General features: G+C 42.6%; 1 protein-coding gene across 1 annotated transcript in view; it reads right to left on the bottom strand.

Moving 5' to 3' along the window:
* Positions 1-17,378, bottom strand: part of CARMIL2 (capping protein regulator and myosin 1 linker 2) — a 591,305-nt gene that overhangs the window by 244,274 nt on the left and 329,653 nt on the right. Inside the window, 1 exon segment of the mRNA XM_030203654.1 lies at positions 16,473-16,576. Within this exon segment, the coding sequence (XP_030059514.1) occupies positions 16,473-16,576 (104 nt within the window).

Here is a 17,378-nt window from a genome sequence, read left to right as displayed (position 1 = left end):
TAGCTCCCAGGTAGCTTGCAGGGTACAGGAAGAAAATTAGTGAGGAAGAGCCTGGAGCTGACAGAACAAAGAGCCTTGCCCCTCCATAATCCGTCCACTTTTCTCCTGTCATGCAAGGAAAAGGAAGGCGGAGGGGTAAAGCTGGTGTGGACATAGCCCCTCCCCTTCTGTGGTACAGTATCTGCTAGCTCCCCCTTAGGCATCTTGCAGACAGATCCCCCAAGAGGTCAACTGCCCTTGCACCTAGTGCTACTGGTCTCTCAAATAAAATCATCTATAGTAATACTGCTCTGCAGGGGCGAACTGACCACACGGACAACAAGGCAGTGCCTGAGGGCCCAGAAGTCCACCCCCCTTGCAAGCTACAGCCCTGCCCCCAGGTCTGTATCACTTGTCCTTTTCAATGTTTCAGTCCGCTGCTAAATCTTCTGATGAAATTTTGGCTCAGACCAGGACCATACTGAGCTATAATTGTGCCCTGTGCAATTCACCCACTGGCTTCTCCTACCCCACCCACTTTGCCATCGTCAGTAAGAGGAGAAGGTGGGCTGGGAGCAATATTTGCACTCTTCTATATTTGCACTCGCTGACTGCACTGCTTGCGTAGCCCTTGAAACAGCACAGGCTCATACTCTATGCTGGACTTCAATCTTGGAGATTAGTACTAGTCAGGGCTTTTTTTGAGGGGGTACTTGGGGGTACTGAGTACCGGTACCTTTTTCATTGTCTGCTAAAATTGACCCATGGTCCCCAAGTTTTAATGAAAGAGCTCAGGCTCTACACAACAATTCTGCCTTGCCATAGATTCTGTGACTGGTTGCAGGGGGCCTAGCTATTGTGGGGTGGGTCCCTCAGTGATCACTCCAACCATAAAGGATGGCCTAGCATTTGGTTCAAAATGGCTGCCGAGTGAATCAGACAGTGGCGTAGCCAGAAGTCAATTTTTGGGTGGGCCAACAGGTTGGATGGGTGGGCACTAGACAGTGGTGTGCTGGTAAATGTTTAACAACAGGCTCTCTCCCCGGTCCACCTCTGCACCCCCCCCCCCCCCTGTGCACCTCCCCTCAAAATTGCAGAGCTGGCTATAGCTGGGGAGAGAGCCTGGGGGGGGGGGGGGAGGCAATGCATTACTCTCTCCAGGAAAAAAAAATTAAATGATCCCAGGTTCCAATCTAATTCATGTTTATTGTGGGATAAAATGCCATAAATAAGTAAATAAATATAAACTTTTAATGTTGAGCACCTGATTCTCAAAGTGGACATACTCCAAACACTAAAATGAAAATAAATTGATTTTTTTTCTACCTTTGTTGTCTGGTGACTGTTTTTCTGATCATGCTGGCCCAGTATCCGATTCTGCTGCTATCTGTCCTCTTAACTCCGTTTCCAGGGCTTCCTTTCCATTTATTTCTTTACTTTCCGCCTTTCTTCTTCATTTCTTGCCCTACATCCTTAAGTAAATGCTGGGTCCTCTGCAGACGACTGTCCAGTGGATCCAGCTTCTGCCTATTTTCTTCATCTATGTGCAGTTTTTCTCCTCTCTTCCTTTTCCCTCATCTCTTCTATTCGCCTTCCTCACTCTTCCATCCCCTCCATCCATGTCCAGCATTTCTTCTCTCTCCCTTCCCTCTCCTCCATCCATGTCCAGCAACCCTCCTCTCCTCTGCCCTTCCCTCCATCCATCCATGCCAGCAACCCTCCTGTCCCATGCCCTCTCCCCTGCCCTTCCGCCAATCCATCCATGTCCAGCAACCTTCCTATCTCCTCTTTCCTCCCCTTCATCCATCCATGCCAGCAACGCTCCTCTCCCCTGCCCTTCCGCCAATCCATCCATGTCCAGCAACCCTCCTCTCCCCTGCCCTCCATCCACCCATGTCCAGCAACTCTCCTCTTCCCTCCATCCATCCATACCCAACAATTCTCATCTCTGCCCTGCCCCTATCCATTCATACCCAGCATTTCTGTTCTTGCCCCTGCCCCCTTCTATCCATCCATACCCAGCAATTCTGTTCTTGCCCCTGTCCCCCTCTATCTATCCATACCCAGCAATTCTATTTTCTCCCCTGTCCCCTCCCTCCAGCCATCAGCGATTCTCCTCTCTCCCCTGCAATTCCCTCTGGGCTCCATCCTTCCCTCCCATTCAATTCCACCTGCCCGCCCTCTTCTCCCCTCCAAAAATTTACAGTGGGAGCAGGCTGAGCTCCTGCATCTGCCTCCCTCTCCCAGACGCTGCCTACCGCCGCCATGATCACAGGATCTACCTCCCTCCGTCTCTCAGCACTCATCAGCAGCAGCGCCGGTAGCAAATCATACACGCTGCCTTCTTCTATCCCGGAAGCGTCTTCTCTGCCGCGTTCCGCCCCCATTATCAGAACTTCCTGTTTCTGCTGGGGCTGGATGCGGCAGAGAAGACGCTTCCGGGTTAGAAGAAAGCAGCGTGTATGATTCGCTACCAGCGCTGCTGCTGCTGATGAGTGGCAGTGCTGAGAGACGGAGGGAGGTAGATCCTGTGATCATGGCGGCGGTAGGCAGCGTCTGGGAGAGGGAGGCAGATGCAGGAACGGAGCTCAGCCTGCTCCTTCCGCTCCGCTGCCTCCACTGCTGGGTGGGCCTGAACCCAAACTGGGTGGGCCTAGGCCCACCCAGGCCCACCTGTGGCTACGCCCCTGGAATCAGATGTGTGTTTGGGCTCTCGCAAAACTTTTCCTTGTACTTGAAGTTATGCCTAAGAGAAGGGGAAGAGCCGCTGCACTAGCCTCTCAACGGCAGAACCCCCCCAACTCCTATCGGCCTGATTGATACTTTTTTGCAGAGGACTCCTGATCCTAGAATGTCAGTGAGCGGCCCGCGGACAGTCTCCGAGGTAGTTGAAGGCCTACAGGAGAGTCCTGGGCTGGAAGTTACGCTGAGCCCTGGCGATAGAGCACCCCCTCCTCCGCCTCAGCCATGTGGAACTAGCTCTCTAAAGCTGGCGTCTCCGAATCTGAGTTCCAAAGTGGTCACAGGAGTAGGAAGACGAGAGGCGATATTAGATCAAGCAGAAGCTATGTTAACCATGGCGGTCGAAACAGCAACGGCGGAGGAAAATGCCTCAATTTTGGCAGGTATTCCTATACAGCAAGCAGAGGTAGAAACTATTTCATTTGCAATGTTACAGACCGCTAAACCTCCCGAAGTGACACTAGATAGTCTTTGGACTTTGATTGTTGAGTTGGGGAAGGCGTTAGTCCCCCAGATTCAAAAGATAAAACAAGATTTTGGACAGGTAGAAGAGAAGGTTAAACTATTGAATTTACAAGTCCAAAAACAAAAGAAGGATATTCGACAAGTTCAAGATGTACAAAATGCTATGCTTAAGGACTTAACAAATCTAAGACGGAAGACAGAAATTTTGGAGAATTATTGTAGAAACAATAATTTACGATTTACAAATTTTCCTTATTTACTATCTGTGGCTCCAAAAGAGATGTTAAAATCTTATTTCAAAGAAATTATTCAGATAGGGGAGGAAAGTATTCCCCCCTTTGCTCAAGTCTACTACCTACCTTCCAGAAATTTACCAACACAGGAAAATCAACCCTTAGATGTAACGGCTTTATTAGAAACTTCAGATACTGAACAAATAGTACCAGCTACTTTGATAGCGATGGTAGCATTAATGCCGGACAAAATATGGATATTAAAAATGTTTTATAAAAATCGAGAAAAACTATTTAAGGGATTAAAGATCTCTGTTTATTCAGATGTCTGGCGGGAGACCCAAATACGCCGGAAAAGATTTCTTCAAAAGAAACAAGAAACAATTCAATTGGGAGCAACTTTCTTTCTTAAATTTCCATGCAAATGTTTAGTTAACTACCATTCTGAAAAATTTATATTTTATGATCCCTCCCAATTGGAGTCATTTATTACAGTGAGAAGAATAGTTGGAGTAGAAGCTCCAATGATAAGTAGCTCTTTAAATATTATATATAGGATCAAGTGAATGACTGTTAACTCTCTTTAATTATATAATGTTTATTCTTCAATGATTATCTCTGTAAGCCCAGTGCTATGGGAGAATATTTATTATAGGAGGAAAAAGCCTCAAGAAGCACCTTTTCCACTATCAAAGCGGACAAAGAGCTAGGACTGCTTCATCACTGGCAAAAAACCTCCTGGTATCACTCGCCTGTCTTCTAGTAATGAACAACACGGACCCAATGCTATTACTCTCAGTTAACTTTCAAAGAAGTACTTAGTTTGAGGCATGGGTCTTCTGTCAGTGTTCCTCAGTGTGTATCAGACCGTGGTTAACGGTGGCCTCTGTTTACGCCACTGCTGCATCAGAACCACTGGTCATTTGTTTCTGCCAGAAAACAAAAACATTAATGATAAACTGAAAGAAATACTAAAAAGACAGCATACAATGCAAGTAGCTTACATTCCGTTCATTGTATGCTGTCTTTTTAGTATTCTTCAACGATGACATTTTGAACTCCATTTGTGGACTTATGTTTGGTTAATAGAGAAAAAGATATATGTTTTATTATAATTTCTTGAGATGTTAATTAAGATTCTTTAACCAACTTTCTGGACAAGTTTGATATGCTTGTATATATTGATAAATTAAATAAATAAATAAATAAAAGGATGGCCTGGCATTTGAATACAGGCATCTTTAACGCTAGAAAAAATGCACTGGTACCAGTATTATATACAGAATTCATTTTTTTATATGTGGTTGTGTATATATATGCTAACAAACTAGCTTTTTTTCTTTTTAAAATTCTTTTTAATGCTTACAGTACTGTCTATAAGCACAACTCCTCCTTTTTCCTTTATCCTTGTATAGATTGGATGTTGGGTAATTTGTACTAATGTACTAGTTTTAAACTGGAGTGTTTTGTAATGTAATACCAAAGTTTTTATGACAACAACTGGGCAGCTTTCATCTTTCAGCATCTGATAGGATAGCCTGCCCTACCATATACTAGTGTATTGTTCCCATAACACAGTAACATGGCATGTAATAGCAAATAAAGCCCAACTGGCCCATCCAATCTAACCACCACCCTTGATCTACGTTGTGAAGGATACTTGACAGCTGCCAGCTGGAAATGCCTGACTACCTGCAGGACATTGCTCCACATTCAAGACATCGTTTGTTCCCCATTACCCAGGACAGACGTGTACTAGCCCCCAAACCCAATACAGCACCCAGGCCTTCCCATCCCCATTTCTTATCACAAAGCCCCGTAACAATACAAACTACCACCAAAATAAGTGAGGTTGCTGGCCCATGCCTTACCCCCCCCCCCCCCCATGGCACCTGGACATCACCAACCTACTGTCATTTATCTGATGCCGGCTCCCACTGAGCACCCCATGGCACCCTGTTTCTGTGCTTTCCTCATCCATACCCTGCCTTCTCTTCACCAACAACTAATGATCTTTTTCTTTAACTGGCCAGGCACAGCAACTTCTGAAGTGTAAATGTCAATCTTATTTTCATGTGGTGTACCAGTGAGTTCCCTTGGTGATAAAAGTGTAATTCTGAAATAAAAACCCTTCAGTTCAATACTCAAACCAGGTGTCAGACTCCAACCCAATACAGATCATACCATGCACTGATGGAGAGGTATAGTCTAGGACAGTGGTATAGCCACAGTGGGACCTAGGAGAGGGGCCCTTCTGGTCTTGCCTCAGGCCCCTCCCCCCCCCCCCCCCCCCCAGTCGCCAGATCACACTATTGCCATAGCTGGCGGGAATCCCCAAGCCCCACCAGTTGAAAAAAATCCAGAGCATGAGTAAACAGGGGAAAAGCATGGCTTTCAGCAGCTGCTAGCCACAGCACTTGAAGCATTTAATGCCAGCACTGCAAGCACATCAGATTCTCACAGGAGCATATCCAGATACTGATCTCACAAGATCAGCATTGGGCAGAACTGGCCCACTGATATTCACGCTCCCTCCCTGTCAGCATCTAGCTGGTTTGGAAGAGGGAGACAAAGCGGTTCCTGCCACAGTTAATCAATCCCCTGAAGACGCCTAAGGACGAAACATGCAAGCATGTAGGGAATGCAACGACTAGGGGAAGAATATTCACGTTTTATAGCACAACAGAATTCACCACATGAAACTGGGAGCTCATTAAGAAGAACAACCCGAGGATTGCAACACATCATTTGGCACTGTATTGAGAACTTCTACCATATCTCCTCATGGATAAGTTGAATATTTGAAGATTATAACTTTAAGCAATAGAAAAAAAATTTCTTCGAAAGAAATTTGAGTTATAGACAACAACTGCTATGAGGGAGGAAGGAGCATTATAGTGCTATGAAGGTGGGTCTAGGTGCTATTCAAAGAGCTGCTTACCAGTTCACAGATGTGCACCCAGTTTCTGAGCACTATTATACACATATATGAAATAATATTTTATAAATAAAATTGTTCAGGTTTCTGTATTTGTTGGGGAGTTTAATGCCAAGAAGTGCAGAGTGATGCACTTGGGGTGCAGAAACCCAAAAGAGAGATACCGAACAGAAGGGGAGAGATTAGCAAGCTTGACTCAGGAGAGAGGCCTTGGGGTGTTGGTGTCAGAGGATATGAAGGTGAAGAAACAATGTGACAAGGTGACGGCTGTGGCCAGAATGATGCTAGACTGCATAGAGAGGGGTATAACCAGCAGAAGGAGGTGTTGATGCACTTCTACAAGTCGTTGGCAAGGCCCCACTTGGAGTATTGAGTCCAGTTTTGGAGGACATTTCTTGCTAAATATGTAAAAAGACTGGAAGTAGTGCAAAGAAAAGCTACAAAAATGGTATGGGATTTGCATTGCAAACTGTATGAGGAGACTTGCCGACCTGAAATGTATACCTTGGAGGAAAGGAGAAACAGGGGTGACATGATACAGATGTTCAAATATTTGAAAGGTATTAATCAGCAAACAAACCCTTTCTGGAGACGGGAAGGCGGTAGAACTAGAGGAAATGAATTGAGGTTGAAGGGGGGCAAACTCAGGAGTAATGGAGATGGTGGAGATGAAAACGGTAATGGAATTAAAACATGCATGGGATAAACACAAAGGAATATTGTTTAGAAGAAATGGATCCATGGAATCTTAGTGGAGATTGGGTGGAAACGCCGGTAACTGGGAAGCAAAACCAGTGCTGGGCAGACTTCTATGGTCTGTGCCCTGATCGTGACTGAATAGATATGGATGGGCTGAAGTGTAAATTTTAAGGGGCTTCAATGTTAGCTTCAGAACTTTTAGTACGAGAACAGTGCTGGACAGACTTCTAGGGTCTGTGCCCTGAGAATGGCAAGGACAAATCAAACTCGGATATACATATAAAGTATCATATACCATGTAAACTCTGATAATACTCAACTTATTTCTCTCCACCAATACTTTGTAATCCCAATTACTATGTAAGCCGCATTGAACCTGCTTTGAGTGGGAAAGCGCGGGGTACAAATGTAATAAATAAATAAATAAAATAAATAAAATGAGTTTATCTTGTTGGGTAGACTGAAAGGACTTGTTGGGTAGACATTCAGGTCTTTATCTATCGTCATTTATTATGCTACTATGTTACTAAAAGTTCTGAAGCTAACATTGAAGCCCCTTAAAACTTACATTCCAGCCCATCCATATCTATTCAGTCATGATAAGGGCGTAGACTGTAGAAGTTTGCCCAGCACTGGGTTTGCTTCCCAATTACTGGTATTGCCACCCAATCTCCGCTAAGATTCCATAGATCCATTCCTTCTAAACAATATTCCTTTAAGTTTATCCCACACATGTTTGAATTCCATTACCGTTTTCATCTCCATCACCTCCATCACATTCCATGTATCCACCACCCTTTCCATGAAAAAATACTTCCTGACATTACTCCTGAGTCTGCCCACCTTCAACTTCAATTCATGTCCTCTAGTTCTACCGCCTTCCTGTCTCCGGAAAAAGTTTGTTTGCGGATTAATACCTTTCAAATATTTGAACGTCTGTATCATGTCACCCCTGTTTCTTCTTTCCTCCAAGGTATACGTGTTCAGGTCGGCAAGTCTCTCTTCATACAGTTTGCAATGGAAATCCCGTACCATTTTTGTAGCTAGTGTACAAGCACTCACCTCAGATCAGCCACAATCCCTCCCTCACACAGTCACAACCGTGGACCAGGAAATTGGATAGTCCAGAAAAGAATCCACTGCCACATCATGTGTCCTGCATCTCGCTTCTCTGCAACACTCTGGAGCCCGTGCCAGAAACCCTCTGCCATTTGTTGAAATCCAAAAATGGTTTAGGTGAGGCAGTTCTGAAGAAATCCACTCAAGACGGTAAACCCGAGCATCCCAGGTGTGCCAATGCTTTCCAGGCCTCTGACCTTTCATCCGTTTTGATTTTCCAGCCATAGTTATCAGGAGCCCAAATGGAAACAACCACATGTAGCGATAATTAGCATTTTATAGATATTGGGTCACTGGAAACAACTCCCTTCTCTTTTGAAATGTGGTTCTCACCAAGTCTTGATATACAGATATTTTGCAGTTCTCCCAGACCAAATCTTTCCTGGCATGTGCCTTTCTAAATATGTCTTTCTTATTTTATTATTTATTTTATTTATTGCATTTGTATCCCACATTTTCCCACCTCTTTGTGGCTTACAATACATCATGAATAGTGGTAATACATTAGAAAATACATATTTAGTGTTATAGGAGGGTCTTGGTCAACATGATAATGATAAAACATGATAGTAGTATTACAAGAACATATTGTAAGACAGTCCTGAATATCTGTGGAGGAGTTGTGTGTATTCACATTGGTTGATCTTTGTGGTATGCCTTGTTAAAGAGATGGGTCTTCAGTAGTTTGCGGAAGCTTGTTAGTTCGTGGATCGTTTTTAAGTTGCGCGGCAATGCATTCCATAACTGTGTGCTCAAGTAGGTAAAGTTTGACGCGTGCATTAGTTTCTATTTTAGACCTTTGCAGTTAGGGAAGTGCAGATTGAGGAATGTGCGGGATGATCTTTTGGCATTCCTGAGTGGTAAGTCTATCAGATCTGCCATGTAGGCTGGTGCATCTCTGTGAATGATTTTGTGAACTAGGGAGCATATTTTGCGTTCTTTAAGTGGGAGCCAGTGTAGTTTTTCTCATAGGGGTTTAGCACTTTCATATTTTGTTTTACTGAATATGAGTCTAGCTGCAGTGTTCTGGGCTGTCTGAAGTTTCTTGATTATTTGCTCTTTACAGCCGGCGTAGAGTGCGTTGCAATAGTCTAGATGACTTAGCACCATTGATTGTACCAGGTTACGGAAAACAGTCCTTGGGAAGAAGGGTCTTACTCTTTTTAATTTCCACATTGAGTGGAACATCTTCTTGGTTGTGTTTTTTGCGTGGCTCTCGAGTGTTAGGTGTCGATGGATGGTAACTCCGAGAATTTTTAGGGTATCCGAAATTGGAAGGTTCAAGTTTGGTGTGTTAATGGCGGTGAATTTATTCTTGTTATGTTGAGATATGAGTATTAGGCATTAAGTTTCAGCCGAAATGCATCCGCCCATGAATGCATGATCTGGAGGCTTTGGTTGATGTCGTTGGAAATTTCCTTTAGATCTTGTTTGAATGGGATGTAGATCATTACATCGTCTGCATATGTATGGGTTGAGGTTTTGGTTTGATAATAGCTTGGCCAAGGGTATCATCATTAAGTTGAATAGGGTCGGCGAGAGGGAGGATCCCTGTGGGACCCCGCATTCAGGTATCCATGTGGCTGAAGTAGTCGAGTTAGATGTCACTTGGTATGATCGTGTGGTTAGGAATCCCTTAAACCAATTGAGAACGTTACCTCCAATTCCAAAGTAATCAAGGATATGTAGTAGTATTCCATGATCAACCATGTCGAAAGCGCTTGACATGTCAAATTGTAAGAGAAGTATGTTCTTGCCAGATGCAATTGTTTGTTTGAATTTGGTCATGAGAGTAACTAGTACTGTTTCTGTACTGTGGTTAGACCGAAATCCTGACTGGGAGTCATGGGAGTCGTGGAGTATTGAGTATTGAGAATTTATTTAAATAGTTTGTGAGTTGTTTGGTCACCAATCCTTCCGTTAATTTGGTTATTAAGGGAATGGATGCTACTGGTCTGTAGTTGGTTAGTTCACTGGCACTTTTCTTTGCATCTTTGGGTATGGGGGTGAGTAGAATGTTTCCTTTATCCTTCGGGAAGAGTCCATTTTGTAACATATAATTCAAGTGTTTCGTTATGTCTGTTATAAATTGTTGAGGAGCAATTGTCATAAGGTTGTTTGGACATATGTCTAGTTTGCAATGAGATTTGGCAAATCTTTTGAGCGTTTGGGAGATGATATCCTCTGATAGTGTCTCGAAGTTGGTTCAGGTTCTGTCTTAAGAGGAAAGTCGTGAAAATACATGATGGTTTTATCTGGGGGCCAAATCCTTCTGTGGCCCTGTACTTCTGTGCACCTGATCTAGAGTGGAGGAGTAGCCTAGTGGTCAGTGCAGTGGGCTTTGATCCTGGTTAACTGGTTCAATTCCCAATGTAGCTCCTTGTGACTCTGGGCAATTCACTTGCCCCAGGTACAAAATAAGTACCTGTGTATAATATGTACACTGCTTAGATTGTAACCACAGAAAGCTGGTATATCAAGACCCATTCCCCCTTAATCTCCTGTGGCTCTGAAGAGCCCACTGTGTGCTCCTCTGACTGCAGCAAAAATAAACATACACTGGTCACTGTTTTCACACAATCCTGATATTGCTCTGTTTCTGGGATAGTCTGAAAGCACAAATTGTGCCAGCAGGATCTGTTTTCCTTGAACAATTCTAGCACCTCTTGTCTCTCCTGCCGCTCTTGTTGGTTGGTCATTGTCATTGATTGCATGCACTCCTCAAAGGTCTCCATGTGCTCCTCGACCTGCTCTACTCTGGCCCTGATCTTGCCAACATCTCTCCAGATCTCTGCCAGAGCCATGTGAAAATCCACAGACACTGCCTGCATTTCTGATTTTCAAGTTCAAGTTTATTTATGACTTTCTATCCCGCCCATCAAGCAGGTATCTGAGTGGCTTACATACTAAAAGTACAATAATAGTAGTATAACATAAATTAAGACAATAACAAGATATGATAGTGAGGGAAAAAGGATGGAACTACATTGTAATTAGGATAGAAGGGTGGGAAAGGGGAGAGGGAATGCATCACTATTGTGCTGCCAATTCAGACTGGTCTCTGTGGAGAAAAGAGAGAATATGCATCTGTAAAAAGAAAGGTCCACCTGAAACCAGGACACCACTTCTTTTTTAGTCATCTACTCATCATTGGAACCAGAAAAGTTCATGGCCTCATCTTCATCCGTGTCTGCCAGATCTGGCATCATATTAGCAAGGCTTGCTCCTGATCAACAGTTGTCCGCACTCTCTGGCAAATATTAACATCTGTCCAGTTTCTACCATGTGGACATGCCTCTATCACTCTCTGGATATTATCACATCAAGAAGAGGCAGATGAGGGGTTAAAAATGCTTAAATTCCACTGCCCTGATGGAGCTCAAGTCTCATGCATTCATACTTTAGCGGTGACATCATTTCCTCCCCATTTCTGGAGTTTTCTCTGCCTGGTAGGAGTAAAGCCAGAAACAAAGGCAATGCTGTTTGCTGTAGAAATCAGCCTTTAAGTAGTTAAATGCAAAACTTGGAGTGAATTGCTTTAAATCACACCAGTAAAACTCAAAGGAAGATGCTGAACTCACTCTGCCTATACCAGCAATGACAGAGTTAATTTCCACAGCCTGTTTTTGAACTCTGAGATGTGGATGATATAACTAGGCAGAATTTGTTGGAAGCAGAGAGCTGAGGAGGAGCCAAGGCAGAAATTGGAGGTGGTGAAACTGGGCTAAGGAATCCACAGAATTTAGCCCCTGATTACCTAGGGACTCCAAACAAGCAGGAGGATTTCCACAACAAAAAGTTGAAAGAAGAGGAAATGAATTTGCCTGTCTTGCAGCTAAAGTCCCTACCCTAGAAAAATTCCCACCATTAACGAGAGGTAAAAGTGTACAAATTTCCCTCAGTGACTAGGAGTAGGAAGGAACTAATTTCTTGACCAGTCAGTCCAGGAAGGGATACAGTCTTTGCAAAGTTTATATAAGTATGTAAGTGTTGCCATACTGAGAGGACAGAAGGTCCATCAAACACACCATCCTGTTTCCAACAGTGGCCATTCCAGATTACAAGTACCTGGCAAAATCCCCAAACAGTACAATACATTTTACGCTGCTTGTCCTAGAAATAAGCAGTGGATTTTCCCCAAGTCCATCTTAATAATGGCTTATAGACTTTTCATTTAGGATGCTATGCAAATCTTTTTTAAACCCCACTAAGCTAACTGCTTTTACCACATTCTCTGGCAACGAATTCCAGAGTTTAATTACACGTTGAGTGAAGAAATATTTTTTTCTTATTTGTTTTAGTCCTAGTAGCTTGAAGCACAGCATATATAGACCACATGGTTGAGATTTTTCTCACTCATAGTAAAGATTTATCTACTATTAGAGCATTCAAGGAACTGCATAGGAAAGCTGAAGTTTTCCAACACTTTACAGTGGCCACTAACTGGACTATGTAACCTCTGCAGACTGTCTAACTTGCTTTTCTGTTATTTCTCAGTCCCCTTTGGTTGCCAACTCTCAGTAACTAGGAGATTTGGCCTGGACTGCACTAGGACTGCACTACAGTCTTTTACTAGTGCTGCAAGGCAAGGGTTCATTTATATTTGAAACTAATTTGATTGCTTTTGGGCCGATATTCAAAGCAATTTATGTGGACATGAGAGGTTTCTGCCCACTTAAATCATTTGAGGCCGTCCAACTGGGTGACACTTCACTGGGCAGCACCACTAAATATTGGCTCTGACTGGCCATGTTTAAAGTGGGCACGTCAGGGGTAGTAAATGGGGCAGCCATTTAGATAATCCGGCAAATTTAGGAGAGCTTCAAAGATGCCATAAATTCATCTGGTTAGCTATGCGGCCTCTGGCTGAATATTGGCCAGGACCCGCATATCTTTTTAAAGATTGCAGCCTTTCTGATCCCCTCCTCCCCGGAACATTCCCCCTTCTAATCCCCCTCCCATCCACCCAAAATAGCTCCCCCTGGCAAGGAAGTAATTCCCCTCCCACCCCACATCCCAATAAGCCCCCCCCCCCCCCCGGGCCTTCCTGGGATCCCTGGTTGTCCAGTGGGAGCAATGGGAGCAGGAGAAAAGCCCATTCGCTCCTGCCCCTAGCAGCTGCCACATCAAAATGACTGCCATGATTTCTAGCAGCAGCCTCACAGTACATTGGGATCCCAGGGAGGCTCAGGGGGACCTATCAGGACCAGGGGTGTGAGGGGGGATTCTTTCCTAGCCAGAAGGAGGGGAATAGCGCAGTCACAGTGTCAGCACTATCCGTTTCCTATAAACTTGTAATTCAGAAAATTTTACAACCCTCCTTTGCTCTACCTCAAATCCAGTCCTTTTTTTGTACAGATAGTAAGTAGCAACCTGTTTGGTCAGATATTTAGCCTGATACTATGGCGCTCATTTTCAAAAGAGAAAAACATCTCAAAAGAAGAACAAAGTTCTAGATGGACGTTTTTCAGGGAAAAACATCTGTTGCAGTTTGAGGCAGTTTTCTCTGCAGTTCATCTAAATTGGGGACATGTTCTGGGAGGGATTTGGGTGGGCCCATAATTTGGATGTTTTCCCGAGATAATGGAACAAGATTAAAAAAAAAGTCTAGGGCAAAAATTGGGACTTTTTATTTGGACCTGTTTCAACCATGACTAAGTCACAAAGAGTTGCCCTACCTGACCAGCTGTCCACTAGAGGGATTAAGGCATGATTCCCCCTCTTAATCCCCCAGTACTCACTTCCTCTCACGCCCCCACCCAAAGATGTGACAGTGACAGTATATACCACAGTCTGTGACAGATTCAGATATTATGACCATTCCTTTTAGAGCAGCAAGCTGGTCCCAGGAGTAGGCTAGTGGTCAGCACACTGGACAGTAGAGAAAGAGAACAGGTCCATATCCCACTCGAACTAGTACACTTGTGTTGGAAATTGAGAGCCTTCCAAAACCCACAAAATATCAACCATATCTATTGATAGGAGTCATCTACAGACCTGAGGGTTTTGTAGTGGTGCACAATTAGGTACAGTAAGTTTTTAGATGTTCCTGGAGGGCTCAAAATACAAAATAAAGGTGTTAAGGTGAGATTTATACCTGGGTCCCTTAATGTGAAGTCCACTGCACTGACCATCAGGCTGCCCCTCCACTCTGCTGGGATGTCTGTGTAGCCAGTTTACTAGGAATGGTGCCACACAGCTATCCCTATGGTTTATTTATTTATTTATTTATTTTTGCATTTTTTTTTTTTTTTGCTGAGACCTTTTTTTTTTTTTTTTTGAAATGGTACCTAAAGAAATATGTCTGGAAAATAGAGATTTTCAAAACAAAAAAGAAACCAAACAAAAAAAAATAGACATGATCATCCTGAACATAACAAAGACCAAAAGACCCCAACTGCTATGTTCAGGATGAGAATTTTAGACATTTTCAGCAAACTGTCTACAATTGGATTTGGACGTTATATCGAAATGCCCTTCACCTATATAAAGTCTGAAAATGTTCAGACAGAGAAATTATACATTCACAGGTGGCCAATGAATTTATTTCTTCTTTTGAATACTGGCCTGTGTATTTATAAACCAGACTGTATATTTTTAACTTTTCTGTCCACTTAAACACCTCTATATGTCTGGCTTTTAAACTTTCTGCTTTCTCTCACTTACTTTCTCTTCTTAAACCATTAATCTCCTCACACCGCACTTGGGACAAGCCTTTAGAAACATTTAAGCATTAGATAGAAAGATTTTCTAATGGAATGTTAAAATATATGTTGACTCTATACTATATGCCAATGCTTCCTAACTTTATCCTTGAGTTCTATATAACATGTCTGACTTTCAGGATATCCACAATAAATGTTCATAATCCCCAATACCTGAGCTCACATTACTTTTAGGGGTTACCCTATATAATCCAATATCTTCCAATTAAGTAACCACTATAAAAAAATTTATGCAAAACCTATGTTTATTTTCTATATAAATATATATTACATTAATTTTTATCAAATTTTAGCATATCCTACTTTCCTTACCACACATCATTCATACCATTCATACCATACTGCCTCATACTTATTTTCATTTATGTTCACAGAACTTCAAGACCGTAAATCTCACATCGGGATGCTGTTGTATCTAGTACATTATTTCATTGTTATCTGGTGGTTTGTTAAATCACATATGAACTTTGTGTCTGAATTCCTCAGTACACGTTCTTAACTTCAGTCTTTCAGTTCCACCAGTAATGATGTTTGAAACTAGATATGTTGTTGCTATCCTCTGTTTCACTGTATCCAACAATGTCCACTCCTTTGTTATTCCACAATAGTGTTCTCTTTTCAATTACAAATCCTGCGTAACAGTCTTGTGCTGTGAAGTTATCCTTGTGAGCTATATCCTGATTTCTTCAGCGGCGCCATTTTATGCAGACTCCTGAGGAGTACTAAACCTGTGAGACCTGCTGACAAAAATGAAGTTGAACCCCTGAAGATGCCAGTGCGGTGAAACGCATCGATTGCATAGGGTTTAACAGCAGTGACCTGGGAAGAAATCAGTTGAATATAGGGCTACGCAAGCAGTATAGTGAGTCTATAAGGATATAGCTCACGAGGATAACTTCACAGCACAAGACTGTTACGTAGGATTTGTAATTGAAAAGAGAACACTATTGTGGAATAGCAAAGGAGTGGACATTGTTGGATACAGTGAAACAGAGGATAGCAACAACATATCTAGTTTCAAACATCGTTACTGGTGGAACTGAAAGACTGAAGTTAAGAACGTGTACTGAGGAATTCAGACACAAAGTTCATATGTGATTTAACAAACCACCAGATAACAGTGAAATAATGTACTAGATACAACAGCATCACGATGTGAGATTTACGGTCTTGAAGTTCTGTGAACATAAATGAAAATAAGTATGAGGCAGTATGGTATGAATGTTGTGTGGTAAGGGAAAGTAGGATATGCTAAAAATTAATAAAAATTAATGTGATATATATTTATATAGAAAATAAACATAGGTTTTGCATAAATTTTTTTATAGTGTTTACTTAATTGGAAGATATTACAATAAATATTCATGAGATGTATCTGAATGCACTGGTTCATCAGTGTATGCAAGTATATTTCATGCAAATCTATTATGGATATACTGAAAACGAGACTTTTAAGGTGAGATTCCAGGACTGGGTTGGACTGGCAGATATAAATACCCTTGTATCCTAGGCTTTTGTTGATTGAAGAGTATTCACTACATAGTAATAATAATCAACCAACTATTTACTTACGGCAGCTCCTCCTGTACCAGTTTCCTGGAGAAGAACTCTTCTACCCCTTCGTCCACTTTAAGAAGGGCGCTGTTCTCGTCATTTTCCCAAATTGAGGGCTGTACCTGGAATGCATTGTTTCTGATCAGTCCCTCAAATTTCCTCATGACAGTACAAATAAAACAACAATTATAGGGTCTATAGTGGAAAATAAATAATTTTCTGCACCATTTGGAGCTTTATAAATGAGCAGTATACAATTGAAGAAATAAACCCCTTCTGAAAGGGGAATGAGAGATGTGAGCTGGAACTAGAAGCCAGAAAGAGGCTGGTAGAAACAAAAACAGAATCAAGAAAGCATGGGATAAACACAGAGGATCCCTTATCATATCTTATGAACTCCAGAAGTGGGAATGATGCACATACTACACAGGGGGTCAGCAGTAAAACTGAGAGACTTCAGATCATACTACACATACTCTGGCATAGGACTGAGGTTCATTATTGTCATGATATACGCAAAATGAATGCAACACAGGAGCAGAGGATGACAAAGCGACTTCCAAACCAGGAGTAGGTGTTCAGGAAATCTTTATTGAAAGCACCAGGAGAAAGACCTGACATAGGTCCGTGTTTCGGCAGACACAGCGGCCTGCTTCAGGGGTCAAAAAAGAGCACTCTGTGGAATGCACTGTGAGTTGAATCTGGTGCAATAGTTGGATGTTACTCTCAAAATATAAATGAGATACTGCTCGCATGCCCCAATGCTCAGTTTCCTGTGCTGTTCCAAAATGCGCCATAAAAATACTGCCGAACAGAGCGGAGAAAGAACTCCCTTATGAATTTATGATCAATGCTAATAGCATGCAAATTTAGGCATGTTGTCAGTGCTGATAATTAGGGATTTCTGTGGGAGGATTGTGCATC

Source organism: Microcaecilia unicolor, chromosome 5 (assembly GCF_901765095.1).
Source record: "Microcaecilia unicolor chromosome 5, aMicUni1.1, whole genome shotgun sequence".
Classification (NCBI taxonomy): Eukaryota; Metazoa; Chordata; class Amphibia; order Gymnophiona; family Siphonopidae; genus Microcaecilia; species Microcaecilia unicolor.
The sequence above is the reverse complement of the archived record's forward strand: the minus strand, read 5'-3'. Positions and strand labels throughout refer to the sequence as shown.